Source organism: Symphalangus syndactylus, chromosome 12 (assembly GCF_028878055.3).
Source record: "Symphalangus syndactylus isolate Jambi chromosome 12, NHGRI_mSymSyn1-v2.1_pri, whole genome shotgun sequence".
Classification (NCBI taxonomy): domain Eukaryota; kingdom Metazoa; phylum Chordata; class Mammalia; order Primates; family Hylobatidae; genus Symphalangus; species Symphalangus syndactylus.
Window position 1 is genome coordinate 84,476,713 of NC_072441.2, and position 18,497 is coordinate 84,495,209.

At 52.3% G+C, this 18,497-nt stretch overlaps 2 protein-coding genes across 3 annotated transcripts; both read left to right on the top strand.

The window, feature by feature from the left end:
* Positions 1 to 910: 910 nt before the first annotated feature.
* Positions 911 to 4,678, top strand: LAMTOR2 (late endosomal/lysosomal adaptor, MAPK and MTOR activator 2). 2 transcript variants are annotated; one of them, XM_063626840.1, is made up of 4 exons: positions 911 to 1,140; positions 1,446 to 1,608; positions 4,151 to 4,240; positions 4,487 to 4,678. In XM_063626840.1, exons 1-4 carry the CDS (start codon positions 1,073 to 1,075, stop codon positions 4,541 to 4,543), a joined length of 378 nt encoding a protein of 125 aa, XP_063482910.1. In that variant the 5' UTR covers positions 911 to 1,072; the 3' UTR covers positions 4,544 to 4,678. The 2 variants fall into 2 exon arrangements, with proteins under 2 accessions (XP_063482910.1, XP_063482912.1); XM_063626842.1 differs by lacking the exon at positions 4,151 to 4,240 and having other exon boundaries at positions 940 to 1,140.
* A 2,404-nt stretch (positions 4,679 to 7,082) lies between these two features.
* RAB25 (RAB25, member RAS oncogene family) lies at positions 7,083 to 17,433 on the top strand. The gene is made up of 5 exons (XM_063626837.1): positions 7,083 to 7,675; positions 12,759 to 12,954; positions 15,220 to 15,413; positions 16,602 to 16,682; positions 17,089 to 17,433. Exons 1-5 carry the CDS (start codon positions 7,633 to 7,635, stop codon positions 17,214 to 17,216), a joined length of 642 nt encoding a protein of 213 aa, XP_063482907.1. The 5' UTR covers positions 7,083 to 7,632; the 3' UTR covers positions 17,217 to 17,433.
* The last annotated feature ends 1,064 nt before the right edge of the window (positions 17,434 to 18,497 follow it).

Sequence of the window (18,497 nt, forward strand, 5' to 3'; positions counted from 1 at the left end):
CTCCCCTCCTCTCCCCTCCCCTCTCCTCTCCTCCCCTCCCCGAGGCTTCACCGCCCCCTCCGGACCAGCCGCAGCCACAGCGCCCCGGGCGGACCGGGGGGGCCACTGCAGCGGGGTCCGCCCAGGGCCAAGCCCCAGGTCCGGAGCCCGGCCACGGTCTAGCCAGGCGGAGGCCCCTGGGGGGCCTCTGGGCGTGGGAAGGGGCGTGCCCATCATTGCGGGGGCGAGGGCGGACTCCCCCGGGAGACCGCGACCCAACGCTGCCCGCCCGAGCCGTGCTGCGGTCCCCTCCAGCCCAAAGCCTCCCCACCCCCTCCGCGGCTAACTCGGCTCCGGGACAAAGGACTTTCTGTGTCGCCGCTTTATCTCCGTTCCCTGTGATAACTTGGTCTTTCTTGGAAGCCCAAGTCCCTTCCAGGCCAGGGGACTTTCCCGACTTGGAGGTTGGGTTTTCCCACCAAGCACGTCCACTTAGGATCTCAGCTCTGGGATTGACCCTATAGCCCCGAGGATCGCGGCCTGAAGGGTCTGTTAAGAACGGTTGCAGGGAGCTGGGTTTTGGCTGCGTGGCCTTTCTGAGCCTTGGTTTCCTCAAGATAATAATAATAGTACCTCTCGTCTCATCGCACAGAATTGTGCATAACGGAGAAAACTGTTTTGAAAGTAACCAAAGGCGTGCCTGACAAATATGAGGATGTAGTATAATTACTGAATCGTGGACTGCTAAGCGGACACGTTGATTCCTTTCTCCCCGAAGGGGTTAAATGTCCTTCCAGAGCTACTGCTGTCCTTTCACTCCCGCTCTTTTCCGCCCCCCAACAACCGCGTGGTCGGCCTGGAAAGGCGAACTATAGTTCCCAGGGTGCCTCGCGAGGCTACAAGGAACTACGATTCCCAGAGTCCCCCGCGGTGGGGCGGGGTTGAGTCGGAACCATAATAGCCAGGCGAGGAAACTACAACTCCCAGGGAGTCCCGGAGCAGGCCAACGGGACTACGGGAAGCAGCGGGTAGCGGCCCGCGGGAGGCACCTCGGAGATCTGGGTGCAAAAGCCCAGGGTTAGGAGCCGTAGGCATGCTGCGCCCCAAGGCTTTGACCCAGGTGCTAAGCCAAGCCAACACTGGAGGCGTCCAGAGCACCCTGTGAGTGCGGACCACGGACCCGAGCGGCGAGCGCTGCAGTGGGGAGGCGCGCGGCTCTCTGAGGGAGGGGTGGGGAAGGATCATCAGGAAGGGAGGAGGCGGCAGAGGGGGCAGCGGCTGGGGGTACCAGCCGGGAGGTCCCCTCTCGAAAAGGGAAGCCGGTGTGCTGGGTGCTTAGGGCACGTTCCGGGACACACTCAGGCCAGAGCCTTGCTGGATGTGCCCTTGGTGGGACTTGGGATGGAAACCCAGACGTTTTACTCCCCGCTCTGAGCACAGCGTTATCCCTCCCCGCCCCTCACCAGGCTGCTGAATAACGAGGGATCACTGCTGGCCTACTCTGGTTACGGGGACACTGACGCCCGGGTCACCGCTGCCATAGCCAGTAACATCTGGGCCGCCTACGACCGGAACGGGAACCAAGCGTTTAATGAAGACAATCTCAAATTCATCCTCATGGACTGCATGGTATGGAGAGGGGAGCCAGACTTCCCCTGTCCCCCAAGGGGATCCCAAGGGGGCGACCTGGACCCCATCCTGGATGGTTGGAGGGGCAGGGACAGGATCTCCAGAAGATTACTAAGAGTTGGTCTGCAGCAGCACTTGTAATAGGCAGGACCCTATTCATCAAGTGGTGGTGAGGAAGGATCCCTGGACCTGAGAGGTCTGACTTGGGTTCTGGTCTCAGCCATCCACTTATCAGTTGTGGAACCTTGGGTAAGTCGCTTAACCTCTCTCAGCTTCCTTACCTCATGTTTAAGGAGAAGACAATTTCCCTCTCCCCGCTCCCCTCATGGGTTGTTGTGAAGGTCAAATGAAATAATGGGTATAAACATTAGAATGACTTGCAAACACAAAGTGTTGTCATCCCAGTTTCACCGACTCAGAGAACCATGGCAGTCTCCAGACCCTAGTCCAACCCCTTAAGCTTTCAAAGAAAGGCAAATGAAGTCTAGAAAGGGGAAGTCTCCATTAGATTGTGAACTTCTTAGTATCTGTTCGGTCTACAAGTATTTAGGTCCTTGCAGTATTCTCAGGACTAGGGAAAAAATAGCAAACAGAAAGACAAAACCCCCAGCCCTAATAAATCTTACACAGTGATACGATCACAACTCACTGCAGCCTCGACCTCCCTGGGCTCAGGTGATCCTCCTGCCCCAGCCTCCTGAGTAGCCGGGACTACAGACATGCACCACCACACCTTGCTAATTTTTGCATTTTTTGCAGACTGGGTTTTGCCATGTTGCCCAGGCTGGTCTCAAACTCCTGGCTCAAGAGATCCACCCACCTCGGCCTCCCAAAGTGCTGGGATTACAGGCGCGAGTCACTGTGCCCAACCACATTTTTTAAAATAAATAAAATATGTAGTATATATTAGGTATTGAAAATGCAATGGAGAGAAGGCAGGGAAGTGAAAGAGTATGAGTTTGTTGGGCGTATGTGTCAGGGACAGTCTCACTGAAAAGGTGACATTTGATCAAAGATCTGAAGAAAGGTGGGGGACAAGCCATGTGGCTATCTGAGGGAAGAATATTTTGGACAGAACAGCAAGTACCAAGGCCCTAAGGCAGAATTATGCCTGCTCAAGGATCAACAGGGTTGGTTGGTATGGCTGGAGTTGCGTGAGAATGGAGGAGGGTAGTAGGAGATGAGGTCAGAGAGGCAGAGAGTGCAGTGCTTGGTTCCTGGCATACAATAAATACCTAGTAAAAGTTTGCTGAACTTACTTTTGTTTTTTTCAAATTGGCCAGAGGGTGAACTCTCCAGGAAGGATCTTCATTGTAACTCAACTGCCTACTCTCCCCTACCCCCTGCACAACCAATGCCATTTTTAGTTCAACGTATGACTCCTACTGGATGCCTAGAGCTGGTGCTATAGGGCAATAGCTTTCAAACATTTTGACCGCAACCCAGCCATAAGAAATACAATTTAAGGGGCTGGGCCCGGGTGGCTCACGCCTGTAATCCCAGCACTTTGGGAGGCCGAGGCGGGCGGATCACAAGGTCAGGTGTTCAAGACCAGCCTGGCCAACATGGTGAAACCCCATCTCTACTAAAAATACAAAAATTAGCCGGGCATGGTGGTACATGCCTGTAATCCCAGCCACTCAGGAGGCTGAGGCAGGAGAATCACTTGAACCCAGGAGGCGGAGGTTGCAGTGAGCCGAGATCACGCCACTGCACTCCAGCCTGGGCAACAGAGCAAGACTCCATCTCAAAAAAAAAAAAAAAAGAAATACATTTTAAGGCTGAGCACAGTGCTGCACTCCTGTAATTCCAACACTTCGGGAGGCTGAGGCTGGAGGATTATCTGAGGCCAAAGTTCAAGACCAGCCTTGGTGACCTAACAAGACCTCATCTCTACAAAAAAAATTTTAATAAATAAATAAACAGGAAAAAATTTTTTAAGAAAGACATTTTAAGTCAGAGCTCAACACGCACATAGACCCACTAAAACAAAAGTCATGAAACAATACTTTTCCTACATGTAATATACTTCATTTTTTCTTTTTTGTTTTTTAATGCTGATCAACCTTCTTAATTTATCTCCTAACCGTGGGGTCAAATCTGCAATTTGAAAAACATTACCATGGGAAAAGAGGAGAAATATCAGTTGGGTTACCGCTCCCATGCCCCTCTCAGTGTCTGTGGGGTGAGCTCATAGTAATAACATCACTCATTTGGACAACTGTTGGCAGATCTGAAATTTCATGGTATTAGCACCCTCACCAACTAGGATAAGGTAGGGATTACAGAAAGAAAAACTGAATTTCTGAGAGACTAAGTTTCCCAGAATAACATGGTTAGTAGGTGGCTGTGCTGAGGCTGGAACCTGGGCTCAGAACCCCATGTTCAGGGCTGTGGCCAAAAGCTTTTCCGCTGAACCTCCTGCTGTGCCCAGGGCATGGGAGGAAGATATAGTCTCTCTGGGGCCAGAGAAGCCTTTGGGGAAGGAGGGTGCTAAGGATGCCAAGCAGAACATCACATCCCATCATATCACCCCCACCAGGAAGGCCGTGTAGCCATCACCCGAGTGGCCAACCTTCTGCTGTGTATGTATGCCAAGGAGACCGTGGGCTTTGGAATGCTCAAGGCCAAGGTGTGTATGTGCCCATCCCTCCATAGCCCTGGGCCCAGCCTTCGTGCTTCTGCACTGTGTTCACTCCCACCAGGACCCTGTTTCTAGAGTCCTCATGTCTACTCAGTCCATTTCTGGTGTGGGCCAGCTCCCAAGAGCAGGTGGGGTTGGGGGCTGGTTGCTCCCTATGGCACTGGGAGCAGACCTGGATTTAGGGTCCCTAGTGCCAGGCCATGTGCGAGACTGATTCCTGTTCTCCCTCTGCAGGCCCAGGCTTTGGTGCAGTACCTGGAGGAGCCCCTCACCCAAGTGGCGGCATCTTAATGGCATTGGTGGAAGCTGGGGTCAGAAAAGAGAAATGACCATTTGGAGGGGCGGGGCCTCCTAAAAGAACCTTCTTACACAATGGGGGGAGGGTGGGACTTTGTTTTTTCCAAGAATAAACTTCAACTCCTGTCATGTGTCTTGGCTGCTTTCTTGGATGGGAGGAATCGGAGAAGATAGGAAGAAGCAGGCATCGTTTCTAGGATTCCTCATGTTCTGCAAGGATGGACTTCTACCCACCCCTTCACCATGACCTCCGGTGAACAATGGTTCTTGGCAGTTAGGCCAAATAGTCCTTGTCCTCACCAACAGCGTTACCTCACCTAGACCCTGCCGCTCAGAATAGAGTCTTACCCACCTCATAGGCAAAACCGTGGGAGTGAGCTCAGAGGTGCAAGGGTCTGGTAGGGGTTGTGTTGCACAGAGAATATAAAGGCCCTGAGAGGTTAGTGTCTATCATTTCAGGTTTGGTGGGGTGTGTGCCTTTTTTTTTTTTTTTTTTTTTTTTTTTTTTTTTTTTTTTTGAGAGGTTCTCCCTCTTGCCCAGGCTGTAATGCAGTGACACAGTCTCAGCTCACTGCAGGCTCAAGTGATTCTACCTCAGCCTCCCGAGTTGCCTGGACTATAAGCACACACCATCATGCCTGGCTAATTTTTGGGTTTTTGTTTTTTGTGTTTTTTAGGGTTTGTTTTTCGTTGTTGTTGTTGTTCTTGGTAGAGATGAGGTCTCAATATGTTGCTCAGGCTGTTCTCCAACTTCTGGGCTCAAGCCATCCTCCTGCCTCCCAAAGTGCTTGGATTATAGATATGAACCACTTCGACTGGCCAGTGAGTGCCTTTTCTATTCTTGGGATTGGGAGGGTGCCCCTAACAGCCTAGAACAAGCTATCCCTTTCCTCTTCTTCCAGGTGTTCATGTGCTTACACAGACCGTCCCCAGATCTTGAAGCCGTTTGTAGACAAGAGGCCTTTGCTGTGAGGCCTCAGGTCCTGTACAGGGAGTAGAAATAACCCAGACCTCCCAAAGGCCTTCATCTCCAGATCCTGTTCCTACACTCAGACCACTCACCCCAGCTGTCTGTTTCTGCCCCAGGTCTCTGCCTACCCAATATCCTTAAAGCAGGTCTGTATAGGGAGCTACTAGCCCCCTTCCCCAGTGCCATATAAAGGAACCCATCCCAGAGAAGTGGGTAGGTTTGGAGTCCCAGCTCCACCCAAGATGAGAAACACTGCCCATCCCAGGCCCTGGGCTGTCAAGGAAGGGCAGAAGTTACTGTGGCCATGATGCAGCTCCCGCAGCTCTGCATTGCAGCACGGTGACTGGTGTTCTATCAGCCCCTGGTCCAATATCCCTTACTCTGGTTCCCCCAGTGTACCCCCCTGCCAGCTCTGAAGGAAAAGCAGGCCAAGTGGGTTTCTTTCTTTTTTTTTTTTAGACAGAATCTCTTGCTCTGTCACCCAGGCTGGAGTGCAATGGCACAATCTTGGCTCACTGCAATCTCCGCCTCCAGGGTTCAAGTGATTGTCCTGCCTCAGCCTCCTGAGTAGCTGGGATTACAGGCGTGTGACACCATGCCTGGCTAATTTTTGTATATTTTTAGTAGAGATGGGGTTTCACCAAGTTGGTCAGGCTGGTCTCGAACTCCTGACCTCGTGATCCGCTGGCCTCGGCCTCCTAAAGTGCTGGGATTACAGGTGGGAGCCACCGCACCAGGCCTCTTTTTTTTTTTTTTTTTGAGTCTTGCTCCGTCGCCCAGGCTGGAGTGCAATGGCGCGATCTCTGCTCACTGCAAGCTCCGCCTTCTGAGTTCACGCCATTCTCCTGCCTCAGCCTTCCCAGTAGCTGGGACTACAGACACCTGCCACTACACCCGGCTAATATTTTGTATTTTTAGTAGAGATAGGGTTTCATCGCCTCTACTATAGAGCCAGAGAGGGCCCCCTCCTGTTTTTTATCTCTTACCAAGACCTCCTGGGGCTCCTCATTCCTTCAGGATGGTCTCGATCTCCTGACCTTGTGATCCGCCCGCCTCAGCCTCCCAAAGTGCTGGAATTACACGTGTGAGCCACCGTGCCCGGCCTTTTTTGTTTTGTTTTGTTTTTGAGAAGGAGTCTCTGTTGCCCAGACTGGAGTGCAGTGGCACGATCTCAGCCCACTGGAACCTCGGCCTCCTGGGTTCAAGCAATTCTCCTACCTTGGCCGCCCAAGTAGCTGGGATTGCAGGCGCCCACCATCATGCCCAGCTAATTTTTTTTTTTTTTTTGAGATGGAGTTTCGCTCTTGTTACCCAGGCTGAAGTGCAAGGGCGCGATCTCGACTCACCACAACCTCCACCTCCTGGGTTCAAGCGATTCTCCTGTCTCAGCCTCCCAAGTAGCTAGGATTACAGCCATGTGCCACCACGCCCAGCTAATTCTGTATGTTTTTAGTTAGAGACGGGGTTTCTCCATGTTGGTCAGGCTGATCTCCAACTCCCGACCTCAGGTGTTCTGCCCACCTCGGCCTCCCAGTGCTGGGATTACAGGCGTGAGCCACCGCGCCTGGCCTCAAGTGGGTTTCTGAGGGGCTATTTCTTGCTCATTAGTTGGGGGACCGGCCCTCACCACAGATTCCAGAAGCCCAGCAATGCACACTCAGCCCTCAGTGGGCTGTCTCTGAAGGTCCTGTCTCTGAAAGTTCTGTCCCTTTTTAGCTTCCTGCCCCCCACCCTGCCCCTGCGCTGGAGCTGGTTCTCCGGCTTGCGGGAGCCCAGGCTGAGAGCAGACACCCAACCTGTCAAACCTGTCTGACGTCATCATCTCTCCACCCACCTTGGCCCCAGGTCTCCAGCCACCCCGCTCTTCCTGTTCTCAGCTTCCGTCCTCTCAGCTTCCTTACAGCACCCCCACCTGCCAAAGCTGATCCTTCCTAGGCCCTGCCTAACCTTGAGTTGGCCCCCAGTCCCTCTGGCTGCAGAAGTCCCCTTACCCCCAATGAGAGGAGGGGCAGGACCAGATCTTTTGAGAGCTGAGGGTTGAGGGCATTGAGCCAACACACAGACTTGTCACCTCTGTCCCCGAAGACACCTGCACCCTCCATGCGGAGCCAAGATGGGGAATGGAACTGAGGAAGATTATAACTTTGTCTTCAAGGGTGAGTTGGGTTCCCTGAAGCCAAGAGGAAGCCTGAGAGACCCAGAAAGAGATTGAATAGAGCCAGAGAGGGACCCCTCCTGTTTTTTATGTCTTACCAAGACCTCCTGGGGCTCCTCATTCCTTCAGAATAAAGCTGCAGGGAGTGGGGGAGGGTCTGGTTGCAGGGGCAAAAGTCAGGGAGCTTCTGAGTATGCTCTACTGTGGTAAATAATGATGTTGATTCCTCCTTAAGAGTGCTGAGTTAGGCTCCTCTGCCCCGTTCCTAATAGAAACCCAAATCCCTGGTGTCAGCCAGTGCAGCACAAGAGATGGAGGTCAGACTTCAGAAAGGACTTCCCTCTTTTTTTTTTCTGAGACGGAGTCTTGCTCTGTCGCCCAGGCTGGAGTACAGTGGTATGATCTCAGCTCACTGCAACCTCCACCTCCTGGGTTCAAGCGATTCTTCTGCCTCAGCCTCCCGAGTAGCTGGGATTACAAGTGCCTGCCACCACGCCTGGCTTATTTTTGTATTTTTAATAGAGGCGGGGTTTCACCATATTGGCCAGGATGGTCTGGAACTCCTGACCTCATGATCCACCCGCCTCGGCCTCCCAAAGTGCTGGGATTACAGGCATGAGCCACCACACCCAGCCAGGACTTCTCTCTTGAGAAGAAAGGGAAACCAGCAAACAAGAGGAAGAAAGTCATCTTTTCTGGGCAGGTGTACAGGGAAGGAGAGAAAGAAGAGACATACCCATTATAGGGTTGGGCAATAAATACATAGGGAAGACAGAAAATATCATGAGTTTGCCGCAGAGTCTGATAGAATCCGGAGGACTCCTAGGATTGTAGCCTCATCTGCCTGGCCCTTGGCTGACTCACTGGACCTGCATACCAGGCACTGGGCTCAACTTGGCTGTCCCTGGAAGCATGCATGTATCTTTCTAGCCCCTGTGTTTGGTCCCTTTGCTGTTTCCCAGCCCCACCTTCATACTTCCTTTAGGGCAGGGTGGACTCTCCAGCCACCCTACCCCTCTGCCTCTCCCAACCTCAGCCCGGCCCCTCCCTTGTGCTGGGACTCTCACTCCAGAACCCGCCCTTGAGCTGGGGAACCTGTACTACTGGCATCTTTTCCAGGAAGGAAAGGGTTAGCAATAGTCTGGGGCAATAATATGAGGAACTACCATTTATTGAGCACTTACTATGTACCAGCCACTACTTCATTAATACCATAACAATCCCCAAAAATCATATTTTATTTTGAGGGGCAGTGTAACATTGTGGTCAGGAGCCAGACTGGGTTCAGATCTCAGCCCTGCCACTTACAAGTATTGCGGGTTGGTCAGCCGGGTGCGGTGGCTCTCGCCTGTAATCCTAGCACTTTGGGAGGCCGAGGCGGCCAGATCACTTAAGGTCGGGAGTTCCAGACCAGCCTGGCCAACATGGGGAAACCCTGTCTCTACTAAAAATTCAAAAATTATCTGGGCGTGGTGGCATGTGCCTGTAATCCCAGCTACTCGGGAGGCTGAGACAGGAGAATCACTTGAACCCAGGAATCGGAGGTTGCAGTAAGCCGAGACTGTGCCACTGCACTCCAGCCTGGGCAACAGAGCAAGACTCTGTCTAAAAAAAAAAAAATAAATAAAGTATTGAGGGTTGGGTTGGGGTCCCTAGAAGCAGACGCTGAGAAGTTGGGGTGTTCAATGTTTGTTTGTTTTTTGAGACGGAGTCTCGCTCTGTTTCCCAGGCTGGAGTGCAGTGGAGCGATCTTGGCTTACTGCAATCTCCGCCTCCCTACAACCTCCGCCTCCTGGGTTCAAGTGATTCTCCTGCCTCAGCCTCCCAAGTAGCTGGGACTACAGGTGTGCACCACCATGCCCAGCTAATTTTTGTATTTTTAGTAGAGACAGGGTTTCATCATGTTGGCTAGGATGGTCTTGATCTCTTGACCTTGTGATCCGCCCTCCTAGGCCTCCCAAAGTGCTGGTATTACAGGCGTGAGCCACCGAGCCCAGCTCAATGTTTTTTTACAAGTCAGCACCTGTGAAAAGAAGGGAGAGGAAACATAATTGGGCAGAGGGAGAAGTCAAACAGCAACACAGGCTGGACAAAACCTGGGTCAATGGCGGGGAGCTCTGTGATTGCCTCACCTTGCTTGAGCACTGGGTGTAGGCTGCCCAGAAAAGGCATGACTTCCAGTGAGGCTGCTCTCTGCACCAGAGGCAGATGCTGAAGGAGCTGATAGCTGGAGCCTGTCTGCAGCTTGGGGCAAGTCCTTCCTTGAAGGCTGATCTGGCCAGCACATCTCTGTGTTTACAACACTAGCCCTGTTATCTTGGGCAAGTCATTTGACCCCAAAGCGCCTTGTCTGTAAAAACAGGGAAAATAGTAATGGGATTCATGGCATTGTTATGAGGATTAAATGAGGTAATATGTGTAAAGCTTTTAAGGACACTGCCTGGCACATAGTAAGCCTTCAGTACACTGTAAACATGAACCATTAGTATCTCCACTTTACAACTGAGACTTAGAGGCAAAGTAGTTTACAAAAGGCCACAAAGTCTGACTTCAATGCCCTTGCCCTAAGCACCTTTGCGGTATGAAGCTAGGGCTGAGAGCCTACCCACTGAGAGGGATGAGAGAGATGTGCCCAGTAGGGGAGAGGCAGGAACACACACACACACATATACACACACACACACACACGCACGCACACACATCCTCTTACCCACACATATCCATATTATTTCCAGCTTTTCCATACTGTCCTTTGCAAATAAGGAATGTTTAAATATATTTTTATTTTATTTTATTTTATTTTATTTTATTATTTTATTTTAGAGACGGAGTCTTGCTCTGTCCCCCAGGCTGGAGTGCAGTGGCGTGATCTCGGCTCACTGCAAGCTCCGCCTCCCGGGTTCACGCCATTCTCCTGCCTCAGCCTCCCCAGTAGCTGGGACTACAGGCGCCCGCCAACACGCCCGGCTAATTTTTTGTATTTTTAGTAGAGACGGGGTTTCACCGTGTTAACCAAGATGGTCTCCATCTCCTGACCTCATGATCCGCCCGCCTTGGCCTCCCAAAGTGCTGGGATTACAGGCTTGAGCCACCGCGCCCAGCCTATTTTTATTTTTTGAGACACAATTTCACTGTCACCCAGGCTGGAGTGCAGTGATGCCATCACAGCTCATTGCAGCCACAACCTACGGGGCTCAAACAATCCTTCCACCTCAGCCTCTTGAGTAGCTGGGACTACATGCATGTGCCACCACACTTGGCTAATTTTTTTTTCTTTTTCTTTTTTTTTTTTTTTGAGTCGGAGTTTCACTCTGTCACCCAGGCTGGAGTGCAGTAGCACAAATTCGGCTCACTGCAACACTCCCCGGGCTCAAGCAATCCTCCTACCTCAGCCTCCCAATTAGCTGAGACTACAGACACATGCCACCATGCCCGGCTAATTTTTGCATTTTTTGTAGAGATGGGGTTTCACCGTGTTACCCAGGCTGGTCTCAAACTTGTGGGCTCAAGAGATTCTCCCGCCTTGGCCTCCCAAAGTGCTGGGATTACAGGCGTGAACCTCCACACCCAGCTAAGGAACTTTTAAAGTTGGAGGAGGCCTTTATAAGTTGTATAAGCAAGGAAACTGAGACTGAGAAAAGGTGAGTCACTTGTTCAAGTTCACACAGTTAGTTGGAAGCTGAGCAGGGACCAGAGCCCACAATATGTGACTCCCAGTCCTTGGGTGCCAGCCTGCCTTTCCAGAACCACTCTGGATGGCCTCCTCTAATTCTGTGTGCTCAGCTCAGTGCCAGTGCAATTTGTGGGTTGTACTCACATCAGCCCCCTACACTCTACCCCAGCCCCCAGCTCATCCACGATGGGTAAGACTGTGCCCTAGATGCTGCCCACCAGTCTAAAGGGTCTTCATGGCCCCTCAGGTGGATCCTTGTCTCTGAAAACCCAAAGGGAAAACTCTGGCCTGCTAACAACAATCATACCAGTCATGATTTTTTTTTATATTTTCTTTTTTTTTTTTTTTTGAAACGGAGTCTCGCTCTGTCGCCCAGGCTGGAGTGCAGTGGCGCAATCTCGGCTCACTGCAAGCTCCGCCTCCTGGGTTCACGCCATTCTCCTGCCTCAGCCTCTCCGAGTAGCTGGGACTACAGGCGCCCGCCACCACGCCCGGCTAATTTTTTTGTATTTTTAGTAGAGACGGGGTTTCACCGTGGTCTCGATCTCCTGACCTCGTGATCCGCCCGCCTCGGCCTCCCAAAGTGCTGGGATTACAAGCGTGAGCCACCGCGCCCGGCCTCCAGTCATGATTTTTACACTTACTATATCCTGGGCAACGTCTCACTTACTTCCTACAATAACCCTTAAGGTAGATACTAATGTCTTCCCCATTTTTCATATGAAAAGAACAGCTCAGATTGGTTAAATAACTTGCTGAAGGAACACATAGCTGGTCTAACACCCAGCCCCATGCTCTTAACCATGCGGGACTGCCCCTCCTTAGGGACAACTGGAACCTAACTTCTTACACACACATGAGCACACATGCCTTCCTCTCACCCACAGATGTGTCAACTGCCAAACTTTCTCCTTACCCACACTTCGATTCACACCTCTGTTCCTTATGCAAACACACACACACCAAACCTCCCACTTGTCCTCCCAGCTCATATATATAGAGACAAGCGCAATGTTCTCATACTCCAAGTCCTAGTCCAGAACTGTGCACCCCCCGACCTCCCACCATCCCCGTCCATATTCACACACAACAGTAATGTCTCTGCATGACACTCATAAAGAGCCCACAGATGTCACTCTCTCACCAGAGATGCAGGCTGACTCTGCAACCATGTATCAACAGACCAGGCTATACCCCTCAAGCCCCTTTGTTTGTTTTAAACTCTTGGCTTTCCTGCCCACCAGGACAGATGCATTATGCAGAGTTGCAGACTCCAGTCTCACAGGAGACTCCGTTCCCTAATCTTTTTTCTGAGCTCAGTTCCCTTTTTCTGCTGGGCAGACCCTCCAAGCTCAGGTGGGCTTGGAGCTGCCCTACCCCGTGCTCAGCCCTTATCTCTCCACTCCTTTAGTGGTGCTGATCGGCGAATCAGGTGTGGGGAAGACCAATCTACTCTCCCGATTCACGCGCAATGAGTTCAGCCACGACAGCCGCACCACCATCGGGGTTGAGTTCTCCACCCGCACTGTGATGCTGGGCACCGCTGCTGTCAAGGCTCAGATCTGGGACACAGCTGGCCTGGAGCGGTACCGAGCCATCACCTCGGCGTGAGCCCGGGCCCGGGGGGCTGCTGGGTGGTGGGAGTTCTGGGGAAGTCAAGGAACACTTCTGGAGGAGAAGTGGGGGAGGAGGAGGCAAGGGGGCTCAGCAGTGGGCTCTGGGGGGTGGGGATGGAGATCACAGAAGGTAAAAGGTACTGTAAACAGAAACAGCACAAGCCAGGATATAGTAACACTGACTAGTACTACTAAAAGCAGGAATCATTGCCACTTACTAAGCCTTTGCTATGTGTCCAGGAAGGGACAAGGCACTTTACATTTGGCATTTTATGTAACCCTTAAAGTACCACAGGAGTAAAGTGCTATAATTAATTAATTTATGTATAAATACAAGCAAGGTGAAATCAGGGTGGAGCTAGGATGGGGGCGAGCTGCACGGATCCAGAGCGCCCCCTCACTTCCGCACAATGCTCTGCACTTGGCAACTTTCATCTAACCACAGATGGCCAAAAGCTGAACCTGGCATCTGCATTTTATGAAGACTCAGAGGACACACAGGAGATTAGGCCTCCTGACACCACATCCAAAGTGTCTCTTAGGCTGGGTGTGTTGGCTCACACCTGTAATCCCACCACTTTGGGAGGCCAAGGTGGGTGGATCGCTTGAGCTCATGAATTTGAGACCAGCCTGGGCAACATGGCAAAATCCTGTCTCTACCGGCCGGGCACGGTGGCTCAAGCCTGTAATCCCAGCACTTTGGGAGGCCGAGGCGGGCGGATCACGAGGTCAGGAGATCGAGACCATCCTGGCTAACACGGTGAAACCCCGTCTCTACTAAAAATACAAAAAATTAGCCGGGCGTGTTGGCGGGCGCCTGTAGTCCCAGCTACTTGGGAGGCTGAGGCAGGAGAATGGCGTGAACCCGGGAGGCGGAGCTTGCAGTGAGCCGAGATCGCGCCACTGCACTCCAGCCTGGGTGACAGAGCGAGACTCTGTCTCAAAAAAAAAAAAAAAAAAAAAAAAAAAAAAAAAAAAAAATCCTGTCTCTACCAAAAATATGAAAAATTAGCTGGGCTTGGTGGTGCGTACCTGTAGTCCCAGATACTTGGGAAGCTAAGGCGGGAGGATGGCTTGAACCCGGGAGGCGGAAGTTGCAGTGAGCCGAAATCGCCCCACCCCAACTACTCGGGGGCTGAGACAGGAGAATCACTCGAACCTGGGAGGTGGAGGTTGCAGTGAGCCAAGATCGTGCCACTGCACTCCAGCCTGGCGACAGAGCAAGACTCCGTCTCAAAAAAAAAAAAAAAGTGTCTTCCAGTCAGTGTAAGGCCTAAGCATGTAAAATGGGGTCTGTTTGTGTGTGTATGGGGTGGATAGCACTTGCCGGGGACAGGAAGCAAGAGTCAGGGGCTTTGGTTACACACGCTCCTCGTTACCTGATCTCTTATGAGCCTCAGTTGACTCATCAATAAATTGAGAGTTAGACATCACTAGTCTGAAGACATCCCATCCAACTCCAAGAGGGAGACTGGATGCTTTCCGTGATGCCTTGAATGGTCAGGCCAGGGACTGCTGCAAGAGGTAGGCATTCAGCTAATCCTAGAAAGATGGCCACAGGAGAGAAGAGGCCACTGTTAAGGAGCCATTTGAGGAAGATCTTGAAGGTGGCAGAGTTGGCTAAAGCTCAGATGTGCATTGGTGGAGAGTAGGGGCTAAAATCAGGACCAGAACCTGAGAAAGTAGAGGGGCTGGCTGTGAGGAAGCCAATGGAGATTTTAGAGCAGGGAGGTGAAACTTTATTTAGTTGGTTAGCTGAGACAAATTTTCACTCTTGTTGCTGAGGCTGGAGTGCAATGGAGCGATCTCAGCTCACTGCAACCTCCGCCTCCCGGGTTCAAGCAATTCTCCTGCCTCAGCCTCCCAAGTAGCTGGGGTTACAAGCATGCGCCATCATGCCTGGCTAATTTTTGTATTTTTAGTAGAGATGGGGTTTCTCCATGTTGGTTAGGCTAGTCTCGAACTCCTCACTTCAGGTGATCCACCAGCCTTGGCCTCCCAAAGTGCTGGGATTACAGGCGTGAGCCACTGTGCCTGGCTGAGGGAGGTGAAACTTTAGAGGCTCCAAGACTAGTGTCCCTGGAAGGCAGAGGAGCCTTGGGCTGCTCTGTTGGGTTCTGGGCCCCTGGAGGCAAGTTTCTGTATTTCCTGATCTCTAGTACTCTGATCCCAGGTGTTCCAGCTTGATGGCTCTGCTCATGGCTGGGTCCGATACCTCTGATTGTATCTCTGTCCATCCTTCTCATTCCCACCCAGGTACTATCGTGGTGCAGTGGGGGCCCTCCTGGTGTTTGACCTAACCAAGCACCAGACCTATTCTGTGGTGGAGCGATGGCTGAAGGAGCTCTATGACCATGCTGAAGCCACGATCGTCGTCATGCTCGTGGGTAACAAAAGTGACCTCAGCCAGGCCCGGGAAGTGCCCACTGAGGAGGCCCGAATGTTTGCTGGTGAGAGCCTGCCACTACCCAGGCTGACTCCTCCAAGCTTACCCCACCTTCCCCTTGCAGCCTCCCAGGCCCTGCCCCCACCCATAGAGCCCCTAGCCTGGCCTCCCTCCATACAGTCCTCTACCCCATCCCCTCTTCCTCAGGATTTCCCAGCACTTCCCCTTTGGGACCCTGTGTCTCCCATGATGTCCCACCACTTGCCCTGAGATTGTCTTTATTGATTTTTTTTTTGAGACCGGGTCTCAATCTGTTGCCTAGGTTAGAGTGCAGTGGTGCGATCTTGGCTTGCTGCAACCTCCACCTCTTGGGTTCAAGTGATTCCCATGCCTCAGCCTCCTGAGTAGCTGAGACTACAGGCGTGCGCCACCACGCCTGGCTAATTTTTGTATTTTTAGTAGAGATGGGGTTTCATCGTGTTGACCAGGCTGGTCTCGAACTCCTGACCTCAGTTGATCCACCTGCCTCGGCCTCCCAAAGTTCTGGGATTACAGGTGTGAGCCACTGTGCCTGGCCCATAGTTAATTTTAAGGCAGCCCCACCCTGTAATGCTCAAAGATCCTATGGAGAGGATAGGCTTCCCAGGAGTTTTCTGGGTTTAGAGGCAGCACAATATGGTGGTTAAGGGTGTTCTGGAGTCCCATGGCCCAGTCTCCCATCTGCTGTTGGCCAGTTACTAAATGTGGGACATGGAGCAATTTCCTTATTCTTTTTTTTTTTGAGATGGAGTCTCGCTCCGTCACCCAGGCTGGTGTGCGGTGGCACGATCTTGGCTCACTGCAACCTCCGCCTCCTGGGTTCAAGCAATTATCTGCCTCAGCCTCTCGAGTAGCTGGGATTACAGGCGCCCGCCACCATGCCCAGCTAATTTTTGTATTTTTAGTGGAGACGGGGTTTCACCATCTTGGCCAGGCTGGTCTTGAACTCCTGACCTCGTAATCCACCCACCTCAGCCTCCCAAAGTGCTGGGATTACAGGCGTGAGCCACCGCACCCGGCCCCTTATTTGTTTTCTTTGTGTTTCTGGATTCAGTTTTCTAAATGAACCTACCTCGTAAGTTGTTTTAAGGATTAAATGATCTGCTATATGCCAAGAGTTTAGCACATGGCAAATGTATATAGCAAACATTAATATTATTATTATTATTGTCTTTGACTCCCACAATTAATGGTGTGTTTCCCTTCCTGGCAGAAAACAATGGACTGCTCTTCCTGGAGACCTCAGCCCTGGACTCTACCAATGTTGAGCTAGCCTTTGAGACTGTCCTGAAAGGTTAGAGCCTACCTTTATTCTGTACCCCTATTCCATCCCCGTGGCTTCTGCAGGCAGCAGTAGGAATGCAGACACTCAGCCCTCACCCCAACTAATTTCTCAGCTCCTCTATGGGTCCTGGCACCACTGCCTGTCCCCCTCAGTCCCCCCCCAGTGCCTCCCTCTCAACCTGGAGCTCAGGGAGGGAACAGGCCACACTCCCCATGGGGCTGACTCTTGGTTCCTTCTCCACCCAAGTAAGTAGAAAGGACCCCTATGTCCACACTTCATTTCCTTCCTGCAAAACCTCCTGCAAGTGTGGCCACCCCCATGCTCAGAAGGGGCATGCAGTATGTATGGGGGGTTGGGGAGGAGGGAGCATGGGCTCTAAATCTTCTGGCCTGATCACTGCCGTCTGCCCTCACAGAAATCTTTGCGAAGGTGTCCAAGCAGAGACAGAACAGCATCCGGACCAATGCCATCACTCTGGGCAGTGCCCAGGCTGGGCAAGAGCCTGGCCCTGGGGAGAAGAGAGCCTGTTGCATCAGCCTCTGACCTTGGCCAGCACCACCTGCCCCCACTGGCTTTTTGGTGCCCCTTGTCCCCACTTCAGCCCCAGGACCTTTCCTTGCCCTTTGGTTCCAGATATCAGACTGTTCCCTGTTCACAGCACCCTCAGGGTCTTAAGGTCTTCATGCCCTATCACAAATACCTCTTTTATCTGTCCACCCCTCACAGACTAGGACCCTCAAATAAAGCTGTTTTATATCAACGCCTGGTCATTCTGCTGCCTCCTGTCTGTTCCTCCCTCTTCTCCTTGTCTGTGCCTCCCCTTCACCTTTGGCCCCTCCTCTTGAGTCCCTAATCCCCTTCCTCTGTCTTCCCCACCATACCTACTGCCCCTCAGGGCCAGCTGCCTCTGGAGTTCTGTGGTCTGGGGACAGTGCCAAGGGGATGGGAGGTGCCTGCCCTTCCCTCTGCCAACCCCCAGGGCAGGTGGGGGAGGGAGGAGAGCATGGAGGGGAGGGGGTATCTGGAAGGCGAGACAAAGGAAACCATCGGCGGGCACCATCTGGTGCTGAGGGCCCTGGTGCCAAGAACTGAGGTCACTCCAATGCCAGGGGCAAGGGGAGGAGGCAGCGGGAGATACAAGGGGAGAAGAGGGAGTTGGGGCCAGTCCTGTAGGTGTGTACTGGGGATGGGGTTTTTAAGCCTGAGAGGTGGAAGGTCCAAGTCTTCCATCCAGTCTTTTTTTTTTTGAGATGGAGTCTCACTCTGTTGCCCAGGCTGGGGTACAGTGGTGTGATCTCGGCTCATTGAAACCTCCACCTCTCGGGTTCAAGCAATTCTCCCTACCTCAGCCTCAGCTGGGATTACAGGCACCCGCCACCATACTTGGCTAATTTTTGTATTTTTAGTAGAGACGGGGTTTTGCCATGTCGGCCAGGCTGCTCTCAAACTCCTGATCTCAGGTGATCTGCCTGCCTCGGCCTCCTAAAGTGCTGGGATTACAAACTTGAGCCCAACCAGTCTTCTTCCTGATCCCAAAGAAGAGGGATGGATTGAATCTGGTGGGGTAAACGGGGAGGGTCCCTGTCTCTTAGCTCTCTGCCCCCTTTCCATGGAGCCTAGGAGATGGCTGTCCAGGTAGCATCTCTGTCACCCTGCCTCACCTTCCCCTGTTCTTTTTTTTTTTTTTTTTTTGAGACGGAGTCTCGATCTGTCGCCCAGGCTGGAGTGCAGTGGCCCATCTTGGCTCACTGCAAGCTCCGCCTCCCGGGTTCACGCCATTCTCCTGCCTCAGCCTCTCCGAGTAGCTGGGACTACAGGCACCCG